This window comes from Serinus canaria, chromosome Z, assembly GCF_022539315.1.
Source record: "Serinus canaria isolate serCan28SL12 chromosome Z, serCan2020, whole genome shotgun sequence".
In the NCBI taxonomy this organism is placed as follows: Eukaryota; Metazoa; Chordata; class Aves; order Passeriformes; family Fringillidae; genus Serinus; species Serinus canaria.
Window position 1 is genome coordinate 54681748 of NC_066343.1, and position 20598 is coordinate 54702345.

A 20598-nucleotide genomic window follows, 5' to 3' on the forward strand; every position below is an offset into this window, starting at 1 on the left:
TAAAGGTCAGGATGGAGGGGAAGTGGAGGAGAGGGAGGTGAGCACACTCCCACAGAAGTTAATTAATTAATTTTTTAAAAAATAAAGCACTGCAGAAATTCAAAGAGAAAAGCTGCTCACCTTACAGTGGGGCTTTGTTTTGGGGGGGTTTTAGGGAAGAGTTGAAGGGATAACAACAGTTTCCTACCATATTTTATCTTATTTTCTCAGTATTTTTCAGCTCAGGCTTTTCCTTAGACATGGGTGGTGTCTTTTTTTCAAGGAAAACTCAATTCCCTGAACAGTTACCGGGGCTCCAGTGCCATCACCAGCTGCAGATGCAAATCTCTTCTGCAGTGCCAAGGCATACAGGCAGCCACACATTCACTCCAGTCCTGCTGTTTAAGACAACAGCCATGTGGATCTCTTTAGACACAATGACATTTTTAAAAATAAGAGCTTTTTTTAATGTTTCATTTTCCCTTGACTTCTTGTTCTTGAGCATGCTAACAAGGCTCAGAGTTCAGTAAATTTGGTTTTTTTCAGTATATGTAATGTCTAATTGATTTTAAAAGCAATATTTAGACCAGGTTACTTATTGTCTTGAGTAAGCAGAACAAGTTCATGAAAAAGAGGGTGTTGCCTTGAAAGAATGAGAATACCTTGACTAAAATAGGCAATAATTCCTGTTGGATGACAGGAACCGCTACTTTCAGCTGAGCCAGAAGACTGATCTTGGGCTGAGAAAACAACTAATATAAGATAATTTTATTGTTGTTACATAAATGATTTTTTTTTTTAGGTGCCTGTAGGAAGCAATGTTTTCAATGTCACCATTTCAAATTTAAATGCTATGTCTTCATACATTGTTCAGCTCAGATGCATAACCAAGGATGGTCTCAACTGTGTTTGCATTTGGGGCAAAGAGGTTTTGGTCCCTCACAGTAAGTAAAATGTGGTTTTATCCTACTGGTAGTAAGTATGAATGGAAAGGCTTTTCCAAATTCTGTGTCATATGGAGTAGGATTTTCAGATACTCTTGAAAATATGAACATCAGAATTATTCATTTGAGTGAAAATCTCCATCTTTTTCCATGTTTACCAGAACTCATGAACAAGCCAAGAATATCATATAATGTAACTACACAAGTGTCTCCAGGAAGAAGAAGTGTTCTTCTGAAGTGGGAGGTAAGGTTCACTTTGAGTCTGGGTACCTTTTAGTATGCATATGCTATTTATTTCTTGCATTGCAGGGAAAAACATTGGATATTGAATACTTGCTGCAGAATTCACTGCATCTCTATGCTGATGGTTAGGAGCTAGAATCTAACAGGGAAAAATTATATCAATTTATATTCTTGAAAAATTACTAAAACTTCCCTTCTTTTCCAGGGAAAAAGCATGTTTTTATTTTAAGAGCTTCCATCTTCATCTGAAATTCCTCACAAGATATATGTATCTGCCTTTTAAAATAGTAAATGTCTTCCTGTCTATTTTACTCCAAAAGCATCCAATTATTTAATTAAGATAACCCAGCCTCACAGCTTCATGGTATCTACACACTATTAATTTTGTGCCAGAAACAACTGACAATCTTGATTTTAGAAATAATCCTTGAAGTATTCACAGGCCTTCATGTATCAAGTTTCTGTCTATATTGCAGTAATTTCCATTTCTGTGCACTCATATTCCAATCTCTTATTAAGATTAGTGCAGTAAAATAATGACTGAACCACCACCAGGAATTGCTACCAATGGATATTTAACACGTTCCAAATTTGTAGCATAATTGCTAGCATTTGTCTTTAAAGATACTACATACCTAATCAAGCCCTAGAAGATGAGGATATCCAGAGGCATAAATTTCAATTAAACATCTCTCATTAACTTTCAAGTTCCTGAAAATGAGGAATATGTTCCACTGAAATGCAGAGAATGTTACAGCTGCTTCACTGCTGTTATTACTAATTGCATACACATAACTAAGATCTCAATTAAGGAAAATTCTTAATCGTGTACTTAAATCCTCTCAGTTTAAGCATGCTCTTAATTTTAAGGAAATGCTTTGCTTTATTGATTCCTAATGACCTAATTAAAACAGTGTGATTTTATCCCCATCATTGAAGGCTACATTTTGTTTATAAAATTGAATTCCTCTTGATTTTCTGCACAGGACATAGCAGTATTTATAGAATAATAATGTTTTTCCTCTTGCTAGGTAGCACAAAGCGAGAATGTCCTTGGATATTATGTTAATGTGGAAAGAATACCCAATAGCTGCAGCCAACAACCAAATCACATCTCTCTCAAAGACAGAATAATTCTTGTTAATCTCTCCATGGCTTACTATAGACTTAATATTTCTGCCTACAATGAAGCAGGAGAATCTCCAGGAGCTATCTACATTGTCCCAGAATTCTCTGTAACAGGTATTTACCTTATCACCTACTCACCATAATGGTGGGGAAGTTTTATCTCTAAGGCTACTTTTTCAAAGACTTTGGGATAGGTGAAAGCATTCTCTTGAATATATATTAAGCTAATATTTTTACATGCTGGGAGACAGAATTGTTTCTTAAGATACTTCAGTAGAAGTTAACAGACTAGCAATTTAATATTCATTTTAGCACTGCTTTCTTGGTCAAGCTAAAGAAAGTACCATGTATTGGATCTACTTAGGAAAGTGGTGAATTTTACTTCGGAAAATGGTTTATGGACTGTCATCCACATCAAGTAGGTGCCAGCAGTGTAAAAACATTCACAGAACTATGTGCAAGTCTAAGTTCTGGAGCTAAATAACTATTAAGAGACCAGCTACTGTCCTTTATTTCAGTATTACTCTAACTGGCACATAGGAAAAGGAATAGATAGGATGTACATGTCCCATTCTAATGAAGATGTAAGCTTTTCTGAGGCCTAAATAGACAGTTTTTTAATTTAAAAAATAAAACTTATAAAACTTCAAATGTCTTTCTTATAATATAAAACAGTTTCATGTGTTACAGTCTTGAGGTGAATTTATTGCAATATAAGAAGAACCTCTCTTACAAAGTAAGATTTTTTTAAATTCAGCTATAGCATTAATAAATAAGTGTGCAGGTACTCTAGTTGATCTTCTGATAGGTGCAAATGATTGCTTATCCAGAATTTTCTAACACTCCCCTATGCTGTTCTCCTTTTCCTTGCAAAGAGGTAACACCTTGATTTTGCCCATACATTTCAGTCCCTTAGCTCTCTTCTGATAAAATATATCTTACCAGTTCAAGCCATGTTTTGACTGACAATTACTTGTCTACTGAACCTCTGAGCCTGTATTTCGTGGCTCTCTCCAGATTCCTGTTTCTGTTTGATTGTACTTTAGTGCAGCTTCTCTGTATCTACCAATTATTACTGAGAGGATACTTGCATTAAATGCATTCTTCTCGGCATACACAACCTTTTGTTAGCTAGTACAGTAAATTTCTTTACAGAATGACAAAATCAATTATTTTGGAAAACGCCTCTGAAATCATTGAATCCAGCTTATGGCCTAACATTACCCTGTCCACTTGACTGTGGTACTAAAGTGACACATCATCTACTCTTTCCTTTAGCCTCTCCAGGGACAGTGACTCTACCACCACCCTGCACAGCCCATTCCAATGCCCAAACTCTCTTTCTGTGAAGAAATTCCTTCTAATGTTGAGTCTAAACCTCCCCTGGAACAGCTTAAGACTATGTCTCTTGTCCTATGGCTTATTGCTGGCTCATTGTTATGTCTCTTGTCCTATGCTCATTGCTTTCTCCAGGATGTACAACCCCAGCTGTCTCAGACAGCCCCAGCTCCCTCAGACAACCACAGCCCCCTCACAATTAATTTGCCTTTCTTGTACTCATTTCCAGACAGGAGATCTAATGGAGAATATTTATGTCTCTCACAAGGTCCACTTCTTACCTCAAAATGGCAGGTTGCCCTTTTCCCTCCTTAGTGTCAGTCAGAAGGTCTTTCCTAGTTTGGTGGCTTGTCTTTTAAAACATCAACATCTTCAAGGTCCTTTCAGAAAATTCAAAATATGAAAATGAAATATGAAAATATGAAATATGAAATCATCTAGCTATGATCTATCATTAACCCCTTCTCCTCTACCCCTGCTAAGGCAAGCACTATCTCAGAGTTACTCCATGTGTAGCAGCTGCTAGTGCTCACAGGAGGTTTTTAGCAGCACCTGACATCTTTCTCCCGAGGCTTGGAACTGCCACTTAATTTCAAGCAATCAGAAATCAGGAAAGTCTTGTACAGCAATCCACACTGTAATTCCCAGATACCACTACAAAGCAGTAAATGCTAAGTTTCTTCTATTGAAATACTGTTGTAAACCTTACTATGATAAGTAAGTAATTTGCTATGCTGCTATATTTGCTTAATGAATAATCTTCAAAAACAGAGGAAAGGGGAGAAAGAAAGAAAGAACAATAGGGGAGAAAATTGCTTTCCTGCTTGTTGACCTTTAATTGTGTTTTTGTTCACAGACTTGCCTGGTCAAATCCATGTCAAAAGCCAGGGAGCAAATGCAGTTGTCACATGGACTCCAGAATACAAACCAAAATGTTTTGTGGTTGACTGGGGCACTAGTAAAGAGAATATGCAGATGAAAATAATAACTACTGCTACTGAAAATTTCACATTAGGTAACAGCAACCACTGCACCTCCTATGGAAGCACCCTTTCATTTATTGGTTCTTTTTGGCTGGGCAGAGCAGGATTTTTGCTCTGTTTTTAAGGGCAAACTGAAGATCCACCCAGATAAGTACAGCTCTTAATATTTGTCCAGTACTGAGTCACCAGTTAATGCTTAGCAACATTAAGGCAGATAAAAAGAAGAGTTTTCATTAGGGCTCTTCTGGATACTGTTGGGCAAGAAATGCAGCTAAGCTACTGGTACAATATCTCTCCTTGCCTACATTCCAGGCAGACCTATATATTACTGGCTTTAAAAAAACTTTTCATCTTGTACCTAGGTAAGCTTATCTTTCAATATAAACTGCTCTGTTACAGACTACCTAAGATTAATTTCTATTTTTATACCAGAGTCTATACTTGTGAAAGCCTAGGTTTTTAACTCCAGTATTCTGCTTACCATGCTACACATGATGGAACAGACATTGAAAATTTTGATTAAAGTCATGTGGGTAACCTTTGCAAGGGCCATTCAGCGCTGGTTTTTATGTACAATAGATAACATTTAGCTTCAGAGTTCTACAAAGTCTTCTAGAGAGTGCACTGTTTACCTTTATCCTTCTGCAACATCTGTAGTGCCACATTACATCTAGGTTTTTTGCTTGGTTTATATATTCTAGCTGAGTGGGAAATACCTAGCATTGAAATAAGATAACCACAGTCATTTTAGTTATAATTTCTCCTTCAGCAGCTAAAGCCTCCCATAGGGAGACTATAAACACACCTGTCATCTTCTAAAAGAAAACCCATGTTTTGTCCCATTCTGGGTTTGAAATAGTTTACATAAAGCATCTAGAGACACTGAAGAAGGATGTGCATATTTCGTACTCAATGGAAAGCACTATACACTTATCCTATGCTATGAGTCTCAGAAAGCAAGAACTATACAGAAAATCTCTGAAGCTGTTGCCTTTCCTCTTCTTCTTTGTAATTTACAACTTCTCTGTAGACCTTGACATACCCTTTTTTGTTTTCCAGACAATTTTCAGCCATATAAGTTGTACAAAATAATGGTGCATACATCTGATGTGTGTCAGTGTGAAAGTTTCATAAGACATGAAAAGACTTTTGGAGTGACCCACTTTTACTTCGTTGAAGGAGGTATTCTTCCCCTTTGTGTAACCCCACCCCTCTATACTTCTTCTTGTTTCCTATTTGTAGCAGCAAAAGGAAGACTACACAAAATTTCTTTTCCGGGTGACTGAACAGCTTTCTCCAGTTAGCATTTCCTTTATTCTTAGCAGTCATGTCCTGTCAGTGAACCAGGAATGACCTGAATGCTGTTCCTTACTGGCATGTCCACAGAAATATTCTTATTATGTGTGACATTACCAAAAATAACAGAAAGATGGTCTCAGACCTGTGTGGCTCAAATTCAATTTAGATGAGATTTTCCAATCCCAGTTTCATAGTGTCTCGTATTGCAAGCTGAAATGAGTACTGCTGTTGCTATTGGAGTAAAATATTCACGATGAGACAGTCACAATTTCTACCTACTTTGGTATTGTTTAAGGTGAGGGGTTTTTACTCTATGTGACTTTGCCTTTCTCCTGCACCCTTTACATTGCATTTATAGCATCTAGAATTTGACAAGAACTCTCTTGGAAATAGCTAGGATTCGGTCTTGTATGTCCATTGCACAGGCAGGGCTCAAATATCTGTTTTTTTCAAGTTCCCAGGACTGGTCCCGCTAATGTGACAATTCTGAATATCACAAAGCATTCTGCACTTGTGAAGTGGACTGAAATAGCTGCAGAAGACCGTTTGGGCTTTCTCCAGGGATACAGGATCAGTTACACAGATTCATCAAGGAAAAAGTCGCCAGGTAAGTCACCACTGCCAGAGCAAAGCAGCAGCTCAGGGTCATGAAAGAAAAGCTTCATTCAGACCATTAAGTCTACTGTGTTATTTATGATTTCTGTGCAAATTGAGTGCTCTGCTCTCAAAGGTCAGCTCCTGGTTCAACTCTTAATGCTCTAGATGCTCCCATGAACATTTAGAATTTTCTAGTTTTTATCTCAAATTAAATATTGCTATTTCCTTTAAAACTACATTTCTAAGACTACAGCAGAATTCTCTATGAACACTTCAAGGAAGACATACACTTTCACTATTACGATTTCAGTCACAAATTAATATTATGTTACCTGTTTCCAAATTTAATTTTGGAAACATTTTATTAAATTGGTAGTTTATATGTCTAAGTTTGGATAACCTTAGAGGTCTTTTCCAACCTTAACGAACTACAAATTATGAAACTTCTACACATAGGAACAAATTAATAGCTGTGAATTCAAACCAGTTGAGTTTTCAATTTTAAAAAATCCCTATATTGTTTTGATAAACATTTTTTTCTGGTCTAGAGTGGAAAATATCTTTGCCATAAGTAATAATACATAAACTTTGTACGTACTGGCTTTCAAATAAAATTGAAGACATGCTGGGAAGACAAATATCAAGTAAGAGCTGCCAAAGGGAGATAGCAAGAGTTCTATAATACATGTTGACCTATGCCTTTAGAGAATCATAAAAGGTCTTCTGGAGATTCTATTCCACTTCAAATACCTATCTGAAATCACAAGAGGAGGCAGAATGGGAACATCCAGGGCTGAAGTTAATTTATTTTTTTTTCCTCTACCTTAACCAGTCAAGCCAGCAGTGACATGGCACCCAATTGCCATTTTTCCAGGCAGGAAGTATAATTTTACTGGAGAATTTGGGGGAAGGAAAGCTACAGCATCACATCCTCTTCTATGAAGATTTTAAATCCACAGTGGCAAACTTGAGGAGTAATTTCTGTCCCAAAGGCATCCTTACAACCTAGCAGTTTGTACATTATTCTGGCCAAGGGAAAAGGCACTGCACCACCAGAAAGGACAGGCTGAGTTGAAAGCCCCACAAAGCAGGTAAAGCAGAAAGCACAGCCCTGTTTCTGTACTGAATGATGAGTAATAGCATTGGCATAAATCAAGCTAAACAACTCCTGACAACTGGGGTGAGAGTAAAGTATATGATAAGGGCTAGTCCTAATGTTAACTCTTACAGTTGACATAAGAAGAACTGTTCAGCATGTTAGATAAATTTTCCTCTCATGAAGTACAAGCAGCCTTCTGTATTCATCACCTGTGATGGTTTGACCCTGGCTGGATGCCAGAGCCCCTCTATCCCCTCTGCAAGTGGACAGGGGACAGAAAATGTAGAAAACATTCATGGATTGAGATAAGGACTAGGAGAGATCACACATTACCACATGAGCAAAACAGACTTGACTTGGGAAAATTAATGGAATTTATTGCTGATGAAATTCAGAGGAGGATAATGACAAGTAAAACAAACCTTTAAAATACCTTTCTCCTCCTCCTTCCCAGGCTCTATCTCTTCCCCACCAGCAGCACAGGGACACATAGACAGAGCTACAGTCAGTTCATCACAGATTGTTTCTGCCATTGCTCAGGGAGAAAGAGTCCTTCTCCTGCTCGGGCATGGGTTGCCTCCCATGTGAGACAGTTCTCCCATGAACTTCTCCTGCATGAGTCCATCACATGGACTATAATTCTTCACTAACTGCTCCAGCATCCACAGTGTTTACTCTTCCTACAGTATGAAGTCCTTCAGGCACAGCCTGCTCTAGTGTGGATCTCCCACAGGGTCACGAGTCCTTCCAGGAAACCTGCTCCTCTGTGGGCTCCTCTCTCCATTGGTCTGGAGGTCCCTGTCAGGACTCTGCTCCAGCCTAGGCCTCCCACAGGATCACAGCTTTGTCTCAGGCATCCACCTGCTCTGGCCTGGGTCTCCTCCAGGGGCTGCAGGTGGATCTCTGCCTCCCCTGGAACCTCCATGGGCTGCAGGGGCACAGCTGCCTCACCATGGTCTCACCACGGGCTGCAGAGGAACCTCAGCTCTGGTGCTTGGAGCACCTTCTGTCCCTCCTTCACCAACGGTGGGGTCTGCAGGGCTGTTCCTCTCACAGATTGTCACCCTGCTCTTCTCTGGCTGCAATTACATTTGCAGAGTGACTTTTTTTTCATTCTTAAATCTGTTATGACAGAACCATTTCTAATTGGCTCAGCCTTGGCCAGCAGCACATCCGTCCTGGGGCCAGCTGGGATTGGCTCTGTTGGACATGGGAAGCTTCTGGCACCTTCTCACAGAAGCCACACCTGCAGCACCCCTGCTACCAAAACCTGGCCATACAAACCCAACACAGCCTTGGTGTGTTAAAAGCTCATGCTTTTAACCTCTGGATTTAAAATGTACATAAATATTTTGGGGAAATCTTGTGCCCATCCAAGAACATCTGCACAGTCTGGTTTCCTCCAGATGAGGGTCAGGGCAATGAAATTTTGCCATTTGCTCAGTCAGCTGCACTGACACATGCTCAGCCGTAAGAGTCCATCCATTCATCTCCTCCTCAAACCTCTTGTGTTTCAGCTGTTACTCTTAATGCTTCTATCACAAGTTACCATCTCACTGGACTGAAGGAAAAGACCACCTATCGTGTGCAGATTTCAGGATTCACTAATGCTGGAGAAGGAGCTCTGACTCTTTCACAACCTTTCAGCACTCCAAAATACGGTACTGTGGAACGTTTATGCATTTGCATTACCCAGAATGAATCTCTGCTTTATGTTCTCTCAATGTTCACTCACAAGGCTTATTAGTCAATCCTCAGTTACTGAGAGCAAACACAAAAAATTGTTCCTCTGCAAGACATAAACTTTGTGTCGCAGAACAAAGTATTTAATTACCTGTATATTACCTGTATTTCATTACTTAGTATACAGGAAACTTAGCTAGGGTTCTTCATCTCTGAAACCTTTTCTGACCTTTTTGTCCTAGCTATGTGCACATATCTTTATTTACTGACAATTACTCTCCTGATGTCATCAGATGAAATTTCTGCCTGTGACTAGTAGTGCTCAATCATCTACTTTTGGCAAAATCTTGAGCAATCGTGTAAAATTGGCTTCCTGGGCCATTAACTGCAAAGATAAAACATTAAGTACCTTTCAGTTGCTCCCAGTGTGGGTGAACACTAACCAGAGTATCTTTTGCTTTCTGATAATTTAAGTACATTCTAAGTAACAGGTCCTTTAGGTCACTGACAAAAGTTTGCTTTTCTCAGAAGTGCCTGGGTAGGCTAAGACCAATACAGTTACATTTTAAAAGTCTAAAAACTTAAAATCATAAAAGGTTAGCTAAACTTAGTCTTTCAAACATTTTTAACACCTCATCAGTTAAACTAAAACTAACACTGCAACAGACTTCTTTTTTTGTCTGACCACAGCTTCCCTTAATGAAGATTTCAAAATAGAAAAATAAAAGAACATGCTAAGATGGTATCAGGAACTTGTGATATTCAGAAACAGAAGTATGCAAATGGTTTCTCCCCACAGCAGCTTTTTTGTTTTAAGAGAAGAAGGTATAAAACCATACAACTAAATAGTCAAAAATGTAAAGCAGAGATTAAAAAAAAAAAAAAGAAATTTAAAATCTTCCTTGAAATCAATAGGATTTGCACCCCTCCTTCCCCCCACTGAAAACTTTCTCCTGTCAACAGAAAACATTAAAGTCTCTCCCTGGAGCTTTTCCTCAAGACTTTATTTCACTCATCCTATCAAGTACGTGTTTGGAAATTATCCAATTTTTCAGTAAAATAACAAAAAGGCAGAGTGAAATTAACAACATTTTAAAAATCAAGTGATTACAGTGAATTTAAACATTACATTTACTATTTTTTCTGTTCCCAAACATTTCACAGGTTATTTAGTTTTATTCCATTAGAAGTATCTCAGGTTTCTTTGCTATAAAAAACAAATTTCAGCAGCAAAGCAATTTGCAGCTTTTCAAATTGGTTTTGAACTTTAGGTAGCTGTTTGGTAAAAAAAAAAAAAAAAAAAAAAAAAAAGACAATTGTTGGGGGATGGGTATTAAAAGAAAAAGCAAGTGGCTTTTTTTTTTTTTTTTTTTTTTGCAAATATGGGTTGTCAATATCAGTAACACAATCATGAACTGACCACACTCTACAGGCACTATTTTCAAACTTTTGATGTCTCCTATAATGCAGGAGACATCAAAAATCTATAACAAAGACCTCTACACTGACTCACTCTTAACATCACAGTCAGTTTTGGTTCCTGTGTTCGCCTGAGCATTTTATCAGCCTTCATCAACCTCTCAAACACTTTCTCTCTAGGTAGGTGGGCTCTCGATAGAAAGTATCTCAAGCAAGTATTAAGAGGCAATAAGAGACATAGGTTTCCTTCACGGATTAACAAAGGACTGATTACAGATAAAGTGGTCTTAATGATCTTAAAAGTTAAAGCATGGACGCCATCTAAATATACAAGCTGTGTTATTGCTACAGGACCAGACATGACCTCTCAAAACAACCCTAAAACAAAATGAAACACAACCAAATAAAAAACTCACAAACAAACAAACAAAACCACCAGAAAACAAAAACCAAAACCAACCAACCAAAAAAATCCCCAAACACTACTAGTAAATCCTGAAATCGTTAAAAAGCCACTTTCACTCAATTTCACTCAATTTTTTTAACTTTCTTATTGAGTCAGATGTGCATGAGGGTCCTGACCTGTTAAAGTTAGAGCTCACATAACAGCATGGGGACTTAAAAAAACCACTTGACAGGTTGGAGAGATGGACAAAGAACCATCTGAAATTCAGCAAGGGCCAGTGCACTTGGGGAGGAACAATCGCAGGCACCAGCACAGGCTGGGGCTGACCTGCTGGGGAGCAGCTCTGTGGAGAAGGACCTGGGGGTCCTGGTGGACAAGAAGCTTTCCATGAGCCAGCAGCGTGTCCTGATGGCCAGGGAGGCCAGTGGTACCCTGGGAGGCATTAGGAAGAGCCTTGCCAGCAGGTGGAGGGAGGTGATCCTGCCCCTGTACTCAGCCCTGCTGAGACCTCACCTGGAGTGCTGTGCCCAGTTCTGGGCTCCTCAGCACAACAGAGACAAAGAGCTCCTGGAGTGGGTCCAGCAAAGGGTTGCAGAGGTGTTTAGGGAACTGGAACACCTTACTAGTGAGGAAAGGCTTAGAGAGCTGGGCCTTTTTACCATGGAGAAGAGGCAACAGACAGGGGACCTTATCCATATATACAAATACCCTAAGGGCAAATGTCAGGAAAATGGGACCAGACTCTTTTCTGTGGTGCCCAGTGACACAACAAGAGGCAATTAACATAAACTGAAATGCAGGAATTTCCACCTGAAAATGATGAAGAACTTCTTTACTGTGAGGGTGACAGAGTACAGGAGCAGATTGCCCAGAGAGGCTGGGGAGTCTTCTTCCCTAGAGATACTCAAAACCTGCCTGGGTGCAATCCTGTCCCACCTGCTTTGGGTGAACCTGCCTTAGCAGGGGATTAGAATAGATGAGCTTCAGAGATCCCTTCCAATCCCAGCCATTCTGTGATTCTATGATATTGCTCATATCTTAAAAATACAAACCTGAAAAGCCCACATTCCCCTGACAATACCAGCTTTAGGTTTAAATAGATTTTACTTAAATTCCAGAACATGTGTAAACTTGGCTTTGACTTCTGTTTGAAATATCTTTCTCATGAAGTTAATAAGGTCTTTCTGTACCTAATGCCATAAATCTGAATCAAGCTTTCTGTTTCCCATCAGATAAAGGAGAACTTGAAAGTTTTGTGATTGGCCTTTGTTTCACCATGATACTCATTCTGGTTTTTGCACCTCTCACTTGTTCTCTGGTGATTAAAAGGTAAGAACAGAATATTGGCTGGAGTTGTTAGCAGCATTCTTGTTTTGCTTAGCTCTGAGTTTCACAACACGGGGCCTTTTTTGTCATTAAAAGCAACACAACTCAAGAAACACACAACACAAAAGCCACCACAGTAATCTCACAGTGAGAGAAATTACAAGCCATTATAAGCTGATTAAAATGGTAAAACAAGTTCGTAAAAAATCTGTACTTTTTAGCTTTTGATTCCTTTATCTGACTACCTCCTGTCACAAACACTCTTAGAAAGAGCCAGGACATATGGGACATATGCTACAGATATGTAGATAAAGCATGCAATTGATAATCTTTCTCTAAGATATTTCTTGCAAACACATTTGGATATTAAATTTATAAAGTATGCATATAACAACATGACAAGGAGCAATAAATGAGTAGGAACAGGAGAGAATAACAAGGGTGACTATAAAATCTGGCAATGGTCCTCTTATTTTATGAATTGTTTTCTGCAACAATAAAGTATTCACCCCCACATAATAATCTAAAGTACAATATCAGGGGCATACACTATGACTAAAAGGTTTGCATAGTAATGGGTTCTAATAATAATTTTCTGACAAACCTAATTGCATACAACCACTCATGTTACTATTTGGTGTCCTGGAACACTACCTTCCCTTTTTCTCCTCTTCACAAAGCACCAGCCTCAGAAGATGAAAGCACAACTGCCAAAGGACAGAGAGCACAACTTGTGGCTGGGGAGCCACACAGCATGACACAGCCAGCTTTAGATTTAAACTCTTGTCCTTGTCACAAGGACAAGGCCTGGGAAACAGGCTTTGCATTTTCATTGTATTTTAAGTTGCACTGTGTCTCACACAACAGTTTTGACAGGAACTTCTGAGATCTACTTAGTTTTGACCTAAAGCAAACTTTATTGTGTTCAACATATGACCACACTTCATTGTCTGGGCCCAATAAGCAAGAGGAAAGGGGAAAAAAAAAACAAACCAAAACACAAAAAAAACAGGCAGCACCTAGGAGCCCAGTGCAGCACTGCAAAATCGTGCTTAAATTTGTACATTTGTAGTAATATTGAACACTGTGAACTGAGATAAAGGGTCCCAGTGATGCCCTCATCACTGGGATTTGTAAGAAAGGAGTCACCAGCCAGCCAAACACCCATCTTCACAGGATCAGCAGGAGATTCAGTAACTTTACAGCCACAGTTTTCACCTCCAACCACAGCCTAAGCAGAGGCAAAGTACCCTAAAGATAATGAAGTCTAGCTTTAATTTCAAAACTGAAAAATACCAAAGCCAACACTAAGGCAGAGTGATAGACTACCTAAAGTCTCAGCCTTTTTTACAGCTTTGTGGAAACTTCTTTAATGGACGTGAGATACTGTATGTAATAGCTCCCAGAATGAGCCAAACTCCAAACAAGCAGGAAAGAGCAGGAGTTGTATTGTCTCCTTAGAGCTTCCTCCAGACTACCAGTGCCATTGCACAGGGGCTGAATCAACAGTATCTTGCTCTTTGTTTTCAGGGGAAAGAAAACTTTTAAATCAAAGCCCAGGAGCAAATACTTACTGAAATAAGCTTCGTGCTGTATCTGCCAAAACCCCCAAGGAAAATGGAGGATTTGTGGAAATGATAAAAAATTAGATGTATATAAATATTAGATATATAGATTGAAAGCACAGAAAGAGAGAACACTGCCATTAAACAAGGATGCTAATCATCATTAACTCAGTATTTCAGTGTAGACTAGCAAGTTTGGTCTTCAGCTTTTAATTAGCATTACACTTTAAATTCTCTGTAGAACACCTTTTTTTTATGGTTACAAAAATGTTAATATGTTATGTATGAACAGTAATTAATTTAAATGCATAAGAAATGTCAGTCATCTAACCTGATGTTAAATGTAAAATACTTCTTTGCAGGCTGAAAATATCATATTGGCGCAGTGTACCCACCCCAGGAAACAGCACTGCACTCCAAGACATGGTAAGTACTCTTCTGACAGCATGAAAAAAATACGCAGAGGAGATCTTTGATTAATCTATAGTGCTAGTTATCTGTCTTTTCACACTTTACTCAAGAAAATGCCCAATATCCTGCTTGGAAGCTAGAGAAATATTCAAAATATAGGATGGGGGATAGTTGCTATTTAGGCATAGGCTGTATACACTTTTCAATTTTATAAAAGTCTCAGACTTTTTTTGAGTACATTGTAAAGCATTTTTAAAGACATGATCCTTAAAAGAACAAATCAAAGCTGAATGGAGGTAGATGGAGTCTAAAGAGAGAAATTCAAGGTTTTTTTGGCCATCTGGACCAAATTTCATTGGACAAGCCAATCAAACCTGAAGCATCTTCATTATTTTCCTTACTATAAAATAAAGTGCTATCAAGTCTAACCATTAACCAGTCAGTTTTCACCAACTTGAACTGATTATTAAGTACAAGTTGTTCAAAATACAAAGTAGTGAATTGTGGCCTAATTCCAGAGAAGTCTTATGACAGAGGCCATGCAACACAGTGTTTTCTGAAGTCTACTCCTCAGCTTGCCTCCAAAGCAATCCAGAGGCTCTGACTGGCAGCTGGCAGCTGTCTGAGGAGCACCTACCAGTCCACAGGCACCAAGGTTCAGCAGCATGCTCACATCTTGCTCACAGCTTTTCCATTTATTTTGGTAAGTATACCTGAATTTCAGCACTAAATAAGCAGGAAAATCAGCAGTTAGGAAAAAACACAGCTAATAGAATCAGTGCTGGAGACCACATTATCCACTTTTGCCTATTAGTGGACTTATTTGTATCTTCGCCTTCTTGCCTTCCCACTTTTAACAAGATTTCTGCTGCAGTTTTGGTGACATCTGATACTAAAAGTCCTCCTTTTAGAAGACCTAAATTTGTCTCTTAAGTCTCAAATTACCTATGATTGTGTTTTTGTAGCAGAAATTAGTACTGCTTTCCTTTATAAATCTCTTTTTCTGGAGGACTTGAACCTAATTTGGCACTTGACAATCTAGTAATTCCTATCATGAGCTTTAACTAGCAGATGTCTATCTCATCAAATTTCGGGCATTGGCTAGGTAGTTATCTACTGTCCAGAACTGGGATACAGAGTGAAGTAATCATAAGCAGTATTTCAGAAGACTCTGATAGTCTGCTGATAATCAGAAGTTTTGCTGAACATCAATATTGCTTCCTGAAGCAGAGCAAGTATGGATTTTCATATTCCAGATCAGGACTTCCTCACTTGCTTTCTTCCTTTCTTCCACCTAAGTGTAGATAAAGAAGTGATGAGTTCAGAGCTAGGCATCAGGTAGCCATTTTGCAATGAAGAATTGCAAGTGAAACGCACTGAGACTGCATGCTGCAGAAAGGACAAGTAGCTTTTATGAACCACAGTGCCATTTTGACATAAAATGCATAAAGACAAAATATAAGAATTTAAAATGCCTTTAACTTTTCCTCTGCCTTTCCTGCAGAGGCAAAGCAACTGTCAAAAAAAATGAAGTCTGTATTAACAGACTGGTATTAATGCCTGATAGAGAATATTGTAATGTTGACAACATGTCAGACCCAGAAATATCAGATTCCAGATTATGGTTTGGGGAGAAAGCAGAAAAAGCACTATGTCAGGAGACAGCACAAGAAACAGTTTATCAGATATATTGTCTAGAATTAATTTGGTATTCTGAACAATTAATGAACTGTGGAGAAGGGTATTCCCCAAATAGGTATGGCAAAACAGGGGCAGGGAGCAAATCTTGCTATATTCTGTATATTCACTTGATTTCTAGTTGTTCCAAGACTGAACCACATCAGTTTAGTTGAGCAACTTAACAACTCTTGACAAAAATAATCAAAAATAGACAGAAAGATGACTTGTTGTCCAGTAATCCAGGGGATTACATAACAAAATATCAATCATACATCCCATGGTACAGAGCAGCAGGAGGGACTGAAGACACTCTCATTAGAGAGACCAGGAAAATGAACTATGGGGAAATAAATCTCAGTCAGTCCCTCAAACCAGTCTCCTGATCTTCGTATAGAGCCAAGATTCTTCCAAGATGCTTCTTCTTTGCCTGTTGCCTCTTTCAGACAGAATCCTAGTATTGCTATATTGTTTAGAAAAGACTTCCACGATCATCAAGTCTATTAACCAGCAGCATTGTGTTCACCACTGATCCATGCCTCCAGGTGACACGTGTAGACTTTTTCCAAACACTTTGAGGGATGGTGAATCCACCACATTCCTGGACAGTCTGACCACTCTTTTAGAGAATGAATTCTTCCTAATATGCAATCTAAACCTTTCCAGGTGTAACTTGAAGCATTTTCCTCTCAATGTGTCACTTGTTACCAAGGCAAAGAGACCAACCCCCACCTGGCTACATCCTCCTTTCAGGCAGTTGTAGGGAGTGATAAGGTCATCCCTGAGCCTCCTTTTCTCCAGGACAAACAATCCCACCTCTCTCAACTGCTCCCCACAGGACTTGTGCTCCAGACCCTGCCCCAGCTCTGTTGCCCTTCTCTGGACACACTCCTCATAGTCCTTCCTATACTGAGAGCCCAGCACTGGACAGGATTCAAGGTGGCCTCACCGGTGCCAAGTGCAGGAGGACAATCCCTGCCCTGGCCCTGCTGGCCACACCATTGCTGATCCAGGCCAGGATGCCATTGGCCTTCTTGGCCACCTGGGCACACCCTGGCTCGTGTTCAGCTGCTGTCACCAGCAGCCCCAGCTCCTTTTCAGCCTCTCTGCCCCAGCCTGTGGAGCTGCCTGGGGTTGTTGTGAGCCAGGGGCAGGACCCAGAACTGGGTCTTGTGGAACCTCACACCATTGGCCCCAGCCATGATCCAGCCTGCCCAGATCCCTCTGCAGAGCCTTCCTGCCCTCCAGCAGATCAGCACTCCCACCCAGCCTGGTGTCACCTGTGAACTGACTGGGGGTGCACTCCATGAGATCATTGGTGAAGATATTAAACAGGACTGGCCCCAGTACTGAGCCCTGGGGAACAGCACTGGTGACTGAACAGCAGCTGGATGTAACTCCACTCACCAGCACTTCTGAGCCTGGCCATCCAAGCGGTTTTTTACCCAGTGAACAGTGTAACTGCCCAAGTCAGGAGCAGCCCATTTTTCCAGGTGAATTTAGTAGGAAATGGTATCACTTGCTTTACTAAAGTCCAGGTAGATATAAAACCTATTTCAAATTTGGTAGCTTTGGAATTTGGGCTGCTCTTCATTAAAAAATAGGATAATGAACTTACATATCATACAGATCTTTATTAAAGCAGAATAACCATGCAGTGATATCTACTTATCCCATTACAAGAGAAAAAGAGAAATATTGTATTTGGTATTCCTGAGACTTCAAAGAACAACATTCTCATTTCTCAGTCAGATCACAACTTGTAAGAAGAAAGAAAATAAAAAATAATGCACACTTACTTATTTCTTACAAAAAAGCCCAGTGTAAACAAGTCTAGAGCTGGTGGGGACAGGGAGGTGGGGGGGAGGAAAGAAAAATGTCTAATAGCTACAGCAGCCTGCTCATAATTTAAAAGCCATTATGGCAAACACAGAATAATCTAGGAGGAAAATAAGGAAGCTTTGTTTTACCAACTGTTCTCCATTTAACCATCCAGAATTTGCAAAAAAGTTGTTACCTCAGGTATACTCAGATCACAACATGGCATGAAGTTTAATAACAAACTGTTCATAGCAGCTGACAGCTTAATTTTGTCTGGCTGCTGTTCAAGTTGCTGCCTTTTTATAGCAATATATTCGCTAAATTTTTTGAAAGCTGTGTTCTCAGAACAGCACATCATGAGGCTTACATTTTATCATCACTGCTTTTGGTCTCAAGTAAACATAAAAGCAAGAAAAACTGATTAAATACTATGGGACCAGAGAAGATGGTCCTTTAAATTAGGTATTTTCAATCATATTTCTAAAACCAAAGATGAGCTAAAATGGATTAACTGGCATATTATTCTTTTTTCTGACTTTCTCTCACAGACTAATTGGAAACATGTTTCAAGGTCACTGCTTCAGGCCCTGTCAGACAATGATACCACCAGCCTTTTCATCATAGAGCACGAATCAAAGGTTCCTCTGACGCTAGACCTCTCCACAGATGGTGGAGAAGACAACAAGCATGACACCTGCCAGTCAGAGAAACCTAGCAATAACACAGTTATGAGCCCAAGGCATGAACAAATCCCTGCAGAAGCAGTTACAAGTGAAGAAGACACCATTTCCACGGAAGTACCACTCTTGAGTGACTATGCCAGCATGGAGTTTAGTCAGAAAGCCCTGATGAGTCTGGCAGTGAGCACACCTGAAAAAACTGCTCATCCTCATCTGAAAATGGAACTAAGCAGCAAGCCAGCACAAACTGTGCAGAAGGTTTTGTTTGCTTCCCAGGACTACCTCAAACAAAGCCAGGTAGTACTTCTGCCATCTGGACCAAATTTCATGGGACAAGCCAACTAACTAAACCTGAAGCATCTTCATTATTTTCCTTACCATAAAATGAAGTTCCAAATCTTGTTGTACTTCAGTGGGACCACCAGGACCATATGGGACAGTAAGCTTGTGACAATAGTTATCTCCACTATAGTAAGTTTCCTTGGCGAAATAGATTGATTGTATTATTAGATTAGCTATTTCACCACAGTCATCCTGAGGAAAGTCCCACCATCTTCACACAGGCAAAACTTTTAGGGACTTACATGAAAAATCTTTCAGTAAAGTACCTCTTGCTTGGTATTTTGTTCCAGGGCATTCAGGAGCCATTCAAGGCTTCCACTCTAAGCACAATGTCATTGTAGATATCAGAAAAATTCTCTACTCAATATGACCAGCTTCAGATCTGATTTTCAGATCCAGTAAGTTTCTTCACCAAAAATAAATTAGAGCAAAAGTATCTACCACTTCAAAGATGATCTCCAGTTGGTCAAAGCTGGTCACAAAAATTAGTGCAAATCTTTCAAATTAGAAATCAAAAGTTTGTTTATTGATCTTTGTAAAACACCACTAGTGCTTTACATTCCAGAATTTTACACCTTTAGTCATTGTAGATAAATAGTGCTGTGTAAGTAAAGATGATAATAAGTTTCATTAACAGTATTGGAGTTGTTACTTGTATTAAATTAAGGCTATTTCCTCCTACAATTACCCACACATTCAGATAAACCCATCCATAATTTGTGATGAGGTGTAGCTGCAGATACGTTTCACACTGCAATGACAATAACTGTTAGACTTCAGGAGCTGAACAGATATTTCAAGTACCCATACCTCCAAAGATTGCATGGAAGAGGAGCCACTGGAATACAGGGGATAAAAGGGTCTTTCTCAATATGCTTTCTATGCAACTCCATCATGTATCTCCACAATGCAAGGAGTCTGAACCATTTTCAGGCTTCCAAGAGTTTCTCAGTCATGAACTCTCCAAGCATTAATGGTCTGCACTTATTGTAGAAGATCCAGTTTATTGCTGTTGTCTCAAGTTTAAGGAGCATTTTATTAAAATTGCTTTGTGGAGAAAGAAATGTATCAACTGTATTGTAAGCACCAGAAAATCCATAGATGGACATTTTTAAAAAGTTTCTCATTAAAAATGAAGGATGATTGGCCTTCACACAAATATTTCCACCCATACTAGGCAGTAAGAATTATAGAATAGCCATGCTCTCAAAAACTCAGAGAAACTCCATATCCCCACTTCATTGATTCAGTGAGAATCCTTAACAGAAAACCTAGTTTATTAATTTTCTTATTTATATTCACTCTCTCTTTAACTATATCTCTCTAAATCTGTTAAGACTGCCAGGAACAAACCTGTATTTCACTGTGGGTTATGCACTGTATTTTTTCTTAGCACTTAAAATTCATTGTTCTCCCACAAAGTAATGTGGACTCATAGCTGTTAAAACTTGCAATTAAAACAAGGGGTAAGAGAAGCACTGCCTAGACATTGCACAACTTTGGACAGTCTTTTAAATATCTTTCTTCTTTTCTGAACTTTAATCTGGTGACTTTGCCTGATTTGAATTTAGGAGAATGCAAATGATCCTGCTATTAGGGGAGATATTTTTACTTGTAATTTCAAGTAGTGGTATTGAAATGCTATTACAGACAATGAA

At 39.2% G+C, this 20598-nt stretch overlaps 1 protein-coding gene across 1 annotated transcript in view; it reads left to right on the forward strand.

Moving 5' to 3' along the window:
* LOC108963288 (granulocyte colony-stimulating factor receptor-like) overlaps positions 1–20598 on the forward strand; it is a 32176-nt gene extending 11578 nt beyond the window's left edge. Inside the window, exons 6-15 of the mRNA XM_030237180.2 lie at positions 782–923; positions 1085–1167; positions 2198–2408; positions 4489–4647; positions 5675–5797; positions 6369–6521; positions 9128–9271; positions 12351–12447; positions 14372–14435; positions 18467–20598. Coding sequence (XP_030093040.1) covers positions 782–923; positions 1085–1167; positions 2198–2408; positions 4489–4647; positions 5675–5797; positions 6369–6521; positions 9128–9271; positions 12351–12447; positions 14372–14435; positions 18467–18943 — 1653 coding nt within the window. The 3' untranslated portion in view covers positions 18944–20598. The remainder of the gene's footprint in view (positions 1–781; positions 924–1084; positions 1168–2197; positions 2409–4488; positions 4648–5674; positions 5798–6368; positions 6522–9127; positions 9272–12350; positions 12448–14371; positions 14436–18466) is intronic.